This window comes from Oncorhynchus masou, chromosome 16 (assembly GCF_036934945.1).
Source record: "Oncorhynchus masou masou isolate Uvic2021 chromosome 16, UVic_Omas_1.1, whole genome shotgun sequence".
Taxonomy (NCBI): Eukaryota; Metazoa; Chordata; class Actinopteri; order Salmoniformes; family Salmonidae; genus Oncorhynchus; species Oncorhynchus masou.
In genome coordinates this window covers 38736699-38747305 of record NC_088227.1, presented here as the reverse complement: position 1 = coordinate 38747305, position 10607 = coordinate 38736699, and the positions used below count along the sequence as shown (strand labels likewise).

Here is a 10607-nt window from a genome sequence, read left to right as displayed (position 1 = left end):
TGGCAAAGACATTACTTCAGACAAGGTTAACTGGCTAAGGGTGCTGCTGTATTAGCCAGTAATTGATGAAGGAAACAATATTGTGTGATATTTGGATGTAGGTCTACTAGTCGTTGCGTTGAACTGTTATACTCTTACCAGCGTCTTCATTTGGGAGATATGCCTATAATTTCTCATGATGTGGTGGATGATTTAATTACAACAGTTAATATAACTGAGGGGTCAGATGCTTTGGTCTAATCACCATTATAATTTGACAATTTTATGTATTCTGAATGTGTGTTCCCTCAAACCCAGCAACAGATGACCAACAACGAGTATCTCAGTGATTATTGTTACAAGACAACTATTTTATTACAAGTGTATATACAGCACAAGACAAGGTAGAGATGCAAACAACAGAAGGAGGGTGAATGTGTATGGAGGAGGTGTGGGAAGATGGGATGTTTTAGAAGCACTTCCTGTGGACGATGGAAGGACCTGCCTCGTCGTACTCCTGCTTGCTGATCCACATCTGCTGGAAGGTGGAGAGAGAGGCCAGGATGGAGCCGCCGATCCAGACCGAGTACTTACGCTCGGGGGGAGCGATGATCTAGAGGAGGAGATGTGGAGGGTCGGTTAAGAACTCAGAGGCTATTGTCCTTTCCTGCACAGTGCAGTGTACAACTGTTGCTTATTTGAACAAGAGCTGTGGGTATACAGAGTTAACCACTCTAGTCAAAATGCAATTTTTTTTTGCACGATATTGTAGTGGATTGTATGGAAGGAAATGTAGAGGGTCGGTTAAGAACTCTTCAGAAGTTGTTGCTGCTCTCTAGCACAGTGGACAGACAGTGTTGCTTATTTTAACCAGAGTTGTGCGTGTACCCATGTACTGCCAAACACAAATCCTGTAGACCTACAGCTTATCCAAGGCTCTGATATTGTTGGAACTCCTCCATACTATCATACCACTTAGAATACACGCCCAAGGCACGGCTTCGTTCCTAAGTCGTGCCCTAGTGTGGACACCAAATTCCCAAATTCCAAATTTTCTTAATTGTAATTTCATTATACTTGCTGAATTGACTGGAATTGAAATGAAATTCACCCCGACCCGGATGGACATTGGAACATAGCTCCTCCTGTGTTGAAAAGAAGTGTTCCATCACCTTGATCTTCATAGTGCTGGGGGCCAGGGCGGTGATCTCCTTCTGCATACGGTCAGCAATACCAGGGTACATGGTGGTACCTCCTGACAGGACGTTGTTGGCGTACAGGTCCTTACGGATGTCAATGTCACACTTCATGATGCTGTTGTAGGCGGTCTCATGGATACCAGCGGACTCCATACCTGAGCAGGTGAGATGAGAAGAGACACTTGGTGAGCAACGACACCTCTACAGACAGGACCTAGGTGACCAACAGGAGTTAGAAAGGTAAGGAATAGACACAGTAAATGGCTACGTATGTGAACTCTGTAACTGTAACAGAATGTATTGTCAATTGAAGACTAGAGGGCCAGAGCAGTGCTGTAACATATATGGCAACCAGTGGAGGCTCCTCAGAAGAGGAAAGGGAGGACCATCGTCCTCAGTGAATTTCATAAAAATAACATTTGTAAAATATTTGAAAAGTTTTCCTTAATAGATAAAACTATACTAACTATACTAATTGATTAAAACACATTGTTTTGTAATGAAGGTCTACAGTAGCTTCAGCAGCACTCTGTAGGGTAGCACCGTGGTGTAGCCGGAGGACAGCTAGCTTCCGTCCTCCTCTGGGTACATTGACTTCAATATAAAACCTAGGAGGCTCTTGGTTCTCACCCCCTTCCATAGATTATACAGTAATTATGACAACTTCCGTCCGGAGGACATCCTCCAACCTATCAGAGCTCTTGCAGGATGAACTGACATGTTGTCCACCCAATAAAAGGATCAGAGAATTAATCTAGTACTGAAAGCATAAGCTATAGCTAGCTAGCACTGCAGTGCATAAAATATGGTGAGTAGTTGACTCAAAGAGAGAGAAAGACAATACTTGAACAGTTTTCAACAAATTAATTTATTCAAAAATGAAGGAGAAGCAAGAGAGGGAGACAGCCTACACCGACCAAACCCTAACCCGGACGACGCTAGGCCAATTGTGCCCCGCCCTATGAGATTCCCAATCACGGCGGGTTGTGATACAGCCTGGAATCTAACCAGGGTCTGTAGTGACACCTCTAGCACTGAGATGCAGTGCCTTAGACCGCTGCGCCACTCGGGAGCTCCAGTCTAATGTGAAAGTAAGTTTGTGGAAAGCTACATGGTAAGGAATAGATGAACCAAAGGTACAGAGAGAAAGAGAGAGAGAGAGAAAGTGAGACAGAGAGAGATAGAGAAAGACAGAGAGAGAGAGAGAAAGAGACAGAGAGAAAGAGACAGAGAGAGAAAGAGACAGAGAGAGAAAGAGACAGAGAGGGAGATACGCACCAATAAAGGAAGGCTGGAAGAGGGTCTCAGGGCAGCGAAAACGCTCGTTGCCGATGGTGATGACCTGACCGTCAGGCAGCTCATAGCTCTTCTCCAGAGAGGAGGAGGAGGCAGCGGTGGCCATCTCATTCTCAAAGTCCAGGGCCACGTAGCACAGCTTCTCCTTGATGTCACGCACGATCTCACGCTCGGCTGTAGGGGGCAGATTCAGAGTGTTGGCGAATCAAGTTCTACATTAGACGCTACATAAACGCTATGTAGAGCCTCATAGACGCTATGTAGAGTCTCAAAGATGTTCTCTCATCTTGTCTCTGTATAACTTTATCCTATATGTGTCCATCTTACCGGTGGTCACGAAGGAGTAGCCACGCTCTGTCAGGATCTTCATCAGGTAGTCAGTGAGGTCGCGACCCGCCAGATCCAGACGCATGATGGCGTGGGGCAGAGCATAACCCTCATAGATGGGCACGTTGTGGGTCACACCATCACCAGAGTCCAGAACAATACCTGAGGAAAGGATGGAGGTGGACATACAGTGCCTGGATTGTATTTATCATCATTAGTCATTTAGGTCAACATTGGATCATTCAGAGATCCTCACTGAACTTCTGGAGAGAGTTTGCTGCACTGAAAGTAAAGGGGCTGAATAATTTTGCACGCCCAATTTTTCAGTTTTTGATTTATTAAAAAAGTTTGAAATATCCAATAAATGTCGTTCCACTTCATGATTGTGTCCCACTTGTTGTTGATTCTTCACAAAAAAATACAGTTTTATATCTTTATGTTTGAAGCCTGAAATGTGGCAAAAGGTCGCAAAGTTCAAGGGGGCCGAATACTTTTGCAAGGCACTGTAGATCACGGACCTGCTGACCTTCCCATATAACTTGTGGTTGGATGTGATACTGTAGAGCAGGACTCGACAACAGGTGGCCTCTACACTAAATACTGGGCCGCAATACTTTTTATTTTGCTCCCCCAAAGTTTAGTAAAAAATTTGAATATATTTTTTTAAAGACTGCAAAATCACCAGGAATTCAGCAACAACAAAAATAATCTGTTCCCAAATATTTCCACTCATAAAAACAGAGACATATGTGATAGTGTCTCAATGTAACGAAGGTCTGAAATTATCATGTAATTTTCGATATAAAATATATATTTTTGGGCTTTACTTGTGGTCAATTTGCAGTGTACAAATGATTCTAATTATGTTCCGGCGCCCCCTGACCATCCGCTCGGACAAAAATGTCCCACGGCTGAATCTAGTTGTCTATCCCTGTTGTAGTATCTATCCCTACAGAGTCTCTAAGGTATCATAATGTGAGCAGCACTTGTTAATGTTAAAGCATTACACCATCTCGTGTTTATTGTGGTTCTGGTAACTGTGATGGTCTGACGTCCTGTGTAACTCACCAGTGTTACAACCAGCGGAAATAGAATGGAACAGCTTTATGTTCCTCTTAAATGGTGTAAACTACGATTCATGTAATGAAAGGTTGCATGAGACACAATTAATGCACTGGATCTGAATTGTATGTTAATGTATGAGTCTTTCTCCTCTGCTCGTTTCTCACCCGTGGTGCGACCGGAGGCGTAGAGGGACAGCACGGCCTGGATGGCCACGTACATGGCGGGGACGTTGAAGGTCTCAAACATGATCTGGGTCATCTTCTCCCTGTTGGCCTTGGGGTTGAGGGGGGCCTCAGTGAGCAGGGTGGGGTGCTCCTCAGGGGCCACGCGCAGCTCGTTGTAGAAGGTGTGGTGCCAGATCTGGTAGAGGAAGTAGAGGACAAACACAGTCAGACACGTGGTTCTGGAACAATATAACACATTGTGAGATAGAGAAATATTAAGCTGTCCCTTTGAAGTCATGCTGTTTGGCATAATTTAGCTCCAAAAATATTTCATATGTTGCTTTTTTTAAATATTTATGTGTGTCGATAAGTCTTAACTTCATATTGGATAGTATCCTTCACTTCCAGTCTCTAAGTATATGTGTATCTTGAGAAATTAAGTGCTGCTTTTATCATCTTACAGTCGTGTCCAATATCTCTAGTAGCATCTCGTCTCTCATACCCACCTTCTCCATGTCGTCCCAGTTGGTGATTATGCCGTGCTCGATGGGGTACTTCAGAGTCAGGATACCTCTCTTGCTCTGAGCCTCGTCTCCCACATAGCTGTCCTTCTGTCCCATTCCCACCATCACACCCTGATATAGAGGGGAAGCATAGGTCAGGAGAGTTCACAATACGCACAACGCGTGGATCAAACTTTACCCAAAATTTACGCATGGCTAGACGTGCGTCTTATTACCAATGCAATGCTACAAACGCAAACTACACTACATGATCTGTATCACTACATCACAATATGTAGCCTCGTAACTTTTACGTCATGGCATAAGTACACAAACAAATCCGTTAGTAACCGGCAATGGCTATCCGTTCTTTCTCAGCAAGTTGCGTACCTGGTGACGGGGGCGTCCAACGATGGATGGGAACACAGCGCGGGGAGCGTCATCACCAGCGAAACCAGCCTTGACCAGGCCAGAGCCGTTGTCGCACACGAGGGCAGTAGTCTCATCGTCGTCACACATGATTGGTCTTGTTTAGGATGACCTTCTGTTGGGAGGAGAGACACGGCGGTAAGAGCTCCGTCTGGACGCTTATTACAGTAACACCATAACAAACACCCAGTACATGAGCTTATCCCTAGACTGGAGGCTACCCCTATGCATTAATTAAGGGTTAAGCGCTATAGCGACATTGAAGCACCTGTTACATTAAAGACTGGTGAATTATCATAAAGGTTTTATATAAACAGCACAGCCTATTTTCAGGATATCTGGGGGTTTTTATGTTGTCATACTTTCACTATTTCAAAGTGCAAATATTTCAAATGTTCCTAGAAAAAGTGTTGTTGAAATAACCCAGTCCTCTTACGGGCCACTGATAACCTATCTTCTCCCTCTTTGTCGGAGCTTCCCTGTAAAGCCAAAAAGGGACATAGTAATGCCCCCCACACCACAGTCTCTATTCTTAGCCATGGCCCTTGTCATTCCAAAAAGCAGCCTCACGGAACACTACACCCCCTCCCTCTCCCGACCTCTACCCCTTTTCTCCCCCCTCCTCCCCTATCTCTAACAGAGCTATGTCGCAGCTGAAGGAGCTTGTCTGTTGACAAGTAACAGTGGTGGCCTGGAGGTCCCTCCTCAGCTGTCGGCACAACAGTAACTTCTGTTTCCCATGGATGGAAGCTGGACAGAATGTGCTACTGTCCCTCCAGTCCCTCTCCAAACCTGCCATCCATCCATCCTTCTATCCCTTCATCCATCCCTCTATCCTTCCATCCATCCCTCTATCCTTACATCCATCAATCCCTCACATCCATCCCTCTATTCTTACATCCATCCCTCTATCCTTACATCCATCCCTCTATCCTTCATCCATCCCTCTATCCTTACATCCATCCCTCTATCCTTACATCCATCCCTCTATCCTTCATCCATCCCTCTATCCTTACATCCATCCCTCTATCCTTACATCCATCCCTCTATCCTTCCATCCATCCCTCTATCCTTCCATCCATCCCTCTATCCTTACATCCATCCCTCTATCCTTACATCCATCCCCCTATCCTTCATCCATCCCTCTATCCTTACATCCATCCCTCTATCCTTCCATCCATCCCTCTATCCTTACATCCATCCATCCCTCTATCCCTTCATCCATCTTTCCATCCCTCTCTCCAGCCCTGGTCTGACAGATTCCTTCAAAGCAAGTGTTACTATCACTCCAGTCCCCTCTCTCTATACCTCTATCCTTACTTCCTTCCTTCCTCCCTTCCTCCCTTCCTTCCTTCCTTTCTTTTTTCCTTCCTTCCTTCCTTATTTCCTTCATTCCTTCCCTCCCCAGCCCACTGCTCCCTTCAAAGCATGTGTTACTGTCCCTCCATACCTCCCTCCAGTCCAGCTCTCTCTCTATCGCTTCATCCGTCTATCACTCTATCCATCACCCTACAGCCAACTTCATCTGTCTATCCATCACCCTCCAGCCAGCCAGCCCCTGAGTCTGATCCCTCCAACCCTGGCTTGACAGCTCCCTTTATTAGTGGCCTAGAGGCCTGGCATCTCCCTCCATTAGTGGCCTAGAGGCCTGGCAGCTCCCTTCATTAGTGGCCTAGAGGCCTGGCAGCTCCCTTCATTAGTGGCCTAGAGGCCTGGCAGCTGGTCAGTGTTTGGTCATTAGTGACCTGGTCAGGAAGCCTGAGTCCTGGTCAGGATGCCTGGCCAGTGGTCAGGAGTCGGAAGGCCTGTTACTACCCAGTGGCCACTCTGTCCCCCTGTCTTACACCCCCCCCCCCCCTAATCCACCAGAGCCACAGGTCACTGTTCACACGTGTTGCCACCAGCATGGCCTGTCACCAGCATGTGTTGCCAACAGCATGGCATGTCAATCAATCACAACAAGCCCTGGCTGCCGGGCAACTGCCGCTGTCCTGCACTCTCTTTCTCCCCATTCAACTCCCTTCATTTATCCCATTTCTCTCTTCAGCTCTTTCTTTCTCCTAATATTCTTTCTTCACAATTTCTCTCAAAACGATTCCTTCTAAAGCGCTCTCATGAACATCCTTCTCTAAAAGCCAATTAGAAGTAGGCAGACACCCATTGCAGGTGTTAACTCTCTTTCAATTACAATAGTAGCTCCCGGCTGTTAAACCAAGATCCTGGCGTTTCTTCCCTTTCCAAAATGACAACAACACTGTGCACAATGCTCTCTAAGAATAGCTGACAAAGTGTGGATTCTTTCCCAGCACTAACAAGTCATGTAGCCATCTTCCTCTCAGCACCCCTCTCCCTGTCGTCGTCTGTCTGAAGTAGTACAATAATCAATTAAACAGAGCGGCTACAGGTACTGGGCAGTACTGAGTCCACTAGAGAAACAGTGTTATAGACAGTACTGAGTCCACTAGAGAAACAGTGTTATAGACAGTACTGAGTCCACTAGAGAAACAGTGTTATAGACAGTACTGAGTCCACTAGAGAAACAGTGTTATAGACAGTATTGAGTCCACTAGAGAAACAGTGTTATAGACAGTACTGAGTCCACTAGAGAAACAGTGTTATAGACAGTATTGAGTCCACTAGAGAAACAGTGTTATAGACAGTACTGAGTCCACTAGAGAAACAGTGTTATAGACAGTACTGAGTCCACTAAAGAGAGAAACAGTGTTATAGACAGTACTGAGTCCACTAAAGAGAGAAACAGTGTTATAGACAGTACTGAGTCCAGTAGAGAAACAGTGTTATAGACAGTACTGAGTCCACTAGAGAAACAGTGCTATAGACAGTACTGAGTCCACTAGAGAAACAGTGTTATAGACAGTACTGAGTCCACTAGAGAAACAGTGTTATAGACAGTACTGAGTCCAGTAGAGAAACAGTGTTATAGACAGTACTGAGTCCACTAGAGAAACAGTGTTATAGACAGTATTGAGTCCACTAGAGAAACAGTGTTATAGACAGTACTGAGTCCACTAGAGAAACAGTGTTATAGACAGTACTGAGTCCACTAAAGAGAGAAACAGTGTTATAGACAGTACTGAGTCCACTAAAGAGAGAAACAGTGTTATAGACAGTACTGAGTCCAGTAGAGAAACAGTGTTATAGACAGTACTGAGTCCACTAGAGAAACAGTGCTATAGACAGTACTGAGTCCACTAGAGAAACAGTGTTATAGACAGTACTGAGTCCAATAGAGAAACAGTGTTATAGACAGTACTGAGTCCACTAGAGAGAGAAACAGTGTTATAGACAGTACTGAGTCCACTAGAGAGAGAAACAGTGTTATAGACAGTACTGAGTCCACTAGAGAAACAGTGTTATAGACAGTACTGAGTCCACTAGAGAAACAGTGCTATAGACAGTACTGAGTCCAGTAGAGAAACAGTGTTATAGACAGTACTGAGTCCACTAGAGAGAGAAACAGTGTTATAGACAGTACTGAGTCCACTAGAGAGAGAAACAGTGCTATAGACAGTACTGAGTCCACTAGAGAAACAGTGCTATAGACAGTACTGAGTCCACTAGAGAGAGAAACAGTGTTATGGACAGTACTGAGTCCACTAGAGAAACAGTGTTATAGACAGTACTGAGTCCACTAGAGAAACAGTGTTATAGACAGTACTGAGTCCACTAGAGAAACAGTGTTATAGACAGTACTGAGTCCACTAGAGAGAGAAACAGTGTTATAGACAGTACTGAGTCCAATAGAGAAACAGTGTTATAGACAGTACTGAGTCCACTAGAGAAACAGTGTTATAGACAGTACTGAGTCCACTAGAGAAACAGTGTTATAGACAGTACTGAGTCCAGTAGAGAAACAGTGTTATAGACAGTACTGAGTCCACTAGAGAAACAGTGTTATAGACAGTACTGAGTCCACTAGAGAAACAGTGTCTTAGACAGTACTGAGTCCACTAGAGAGAGAAACAGTGTTATAGACAGTACTGAGTCCACTAGAGAGAGAAACAGTGTTATAGACAGTACTGAGTCCACTAGAGAAACAGTGTTATAGACAGTACTGAGTCCACTAGAGAAACAGTGTTATAGACAGTACTGAGTCCACTAGAGAAACAGTGTTATAGACAGTACTGAGTCCACTAGAACAACAGTGTTATAGACAGTACTGAGTCCACTAGAGAAACAGTGTTATAGACAGTACTGAGTCCAGTAGAGAAACAGTGTTATAGACAGTACTGAGTCCACTAGAGAAACAGTGTTATAGACAGTACTGAGTCCAGTAGAGAAACAGTGTTATAGACAGTACTGAGTCCACTAGAGAAACAGTGTTATAGACAGTACTGAGTCCACTAGAGAGAGAAACAGTGTTATAGACAGTACTGAGTCCACTAGAGAAACAGTGCTACAGGGCAGTAGTGGAACATGAACAAAGCAAAAGAAGACACTCACCAAGTTGTACGCCAAGACTGGAGTTTCCACTGGGATAAATGATGAGGGTGAGAGGTGTCCCTTAAATATGCCCCCTTGTCCCAGGACCAGCGGCCTGGAGCCTGGAGGCGGGACCAAGAGTTTATACAAGCCCAAATAAGAACTTCTAGATAACGGTTCACTAGAAAGTCTATCCTGTGTCACTCAGAGGCCTCCTTCCTGACAGGACGCCATCTGAAACAGAGTGCTGTTACCTAGGAGACGGAGGGTTCTAGTACCGCCTCTGACTGCCTGACTGCCTGGGTGTCTGACTGGTACAAAAATAAGGAATGGTTGGCAGAGGGAAGTGAAAGGGATTATTTCTAGATTTTTTTTTCCATTATTGTGTTATGGTTGATTATAGTTGGGTCATGATGAAGTAGTTGTTAACTGATTGATCTGAAATAATTCTCTTTCATTCTGACGTTTGACTTTTATAAAAGGAGGAAGATGATTTGCTCAGACAATGCAATAAAACTGTCAAGGAATTTCTGGCCTTTTGGGATTTGGGGAGCTAAAATAGTCTACTGTTATATCAGATTTAGCCGGTTTGTTATTGTGTTATAATGGAGAGAAGGAAAGACAAAGGACACACAATTCATCTGTATTTTTTACATCATTTGCATAGAGATTTGGATATTTATAATGATTATAAATTACTAAAACATACATTGAGAATATTGATATTTTTCTTTTGCATATGAACGTCTCAAATAAACCTACAAGTGTTGTCACTGAATATGACAGGAGCTTATTGAGCCGTCAGGTCTGTTTTTGTTGACAAAGGGCATGTGATTTGTTTACCCTGTCCCACATCTTTAAGCTCATAACAGACAATCAAAACATTATTTATTCACGTCAATCATCCAATATCGCTCTACCGGTTGTCATCTCATCCCAACACGGAGTGAAATATTGAAGTCACAACTTAACACAGGCCCTGTATTGTATTTACATAGCCTAACTGAAACTTGAAGCTTGAAATCTCAGCTCCATTCATTGAAACTGTCCTCCTGTCCATGACCCAGTGAGACAGTCACGTTAATATGACTAAGCTCAGATGGGGGTGTTTGTCAGAGGGGGGGGGGGGGTAGGCGGTGGGGGTGTAACTTTATACCCCCCTGGGGGCGTCTCGTTAAGAAGTGGTTTGAGGGCCAGTCCAG

General features: G+C 44.4%; 1 protein-coding gene across 1 annotated transcript; it reads right to left on the bottom strand.

Annotated features, from left to right (window-relative positions):
- Positions 1-322: 322 nt before the first annotated feature.
- Positions 323-9648, bottom strand: actc1a (actin alpha cardiac muscle 1a). The gene is made up of 8 exons (XM_064991651.1): positions 9427-9648; positions 4924-5077; positions 4537-4665; positions 4031-4226; positions 2802-2963; positions 2457-2648; positions 1152-1333; positions 323-592 (listed from the first exon to the last, which is right to left on the bottom strand). The coding sequence occupies exons 2-8, from the start codon at positions 5050-5052 to the stop codon at positions 449-451; spliced, it is 1134 nt and encodes a 377-aa protein (XP_064847723.1). The 5' UTR covers positions 5053-5077; positions 9427-9648; the 3' UTR covers positions 323-448.
- Positions 9649-10607: the final 959 nt, after the last annotated feature.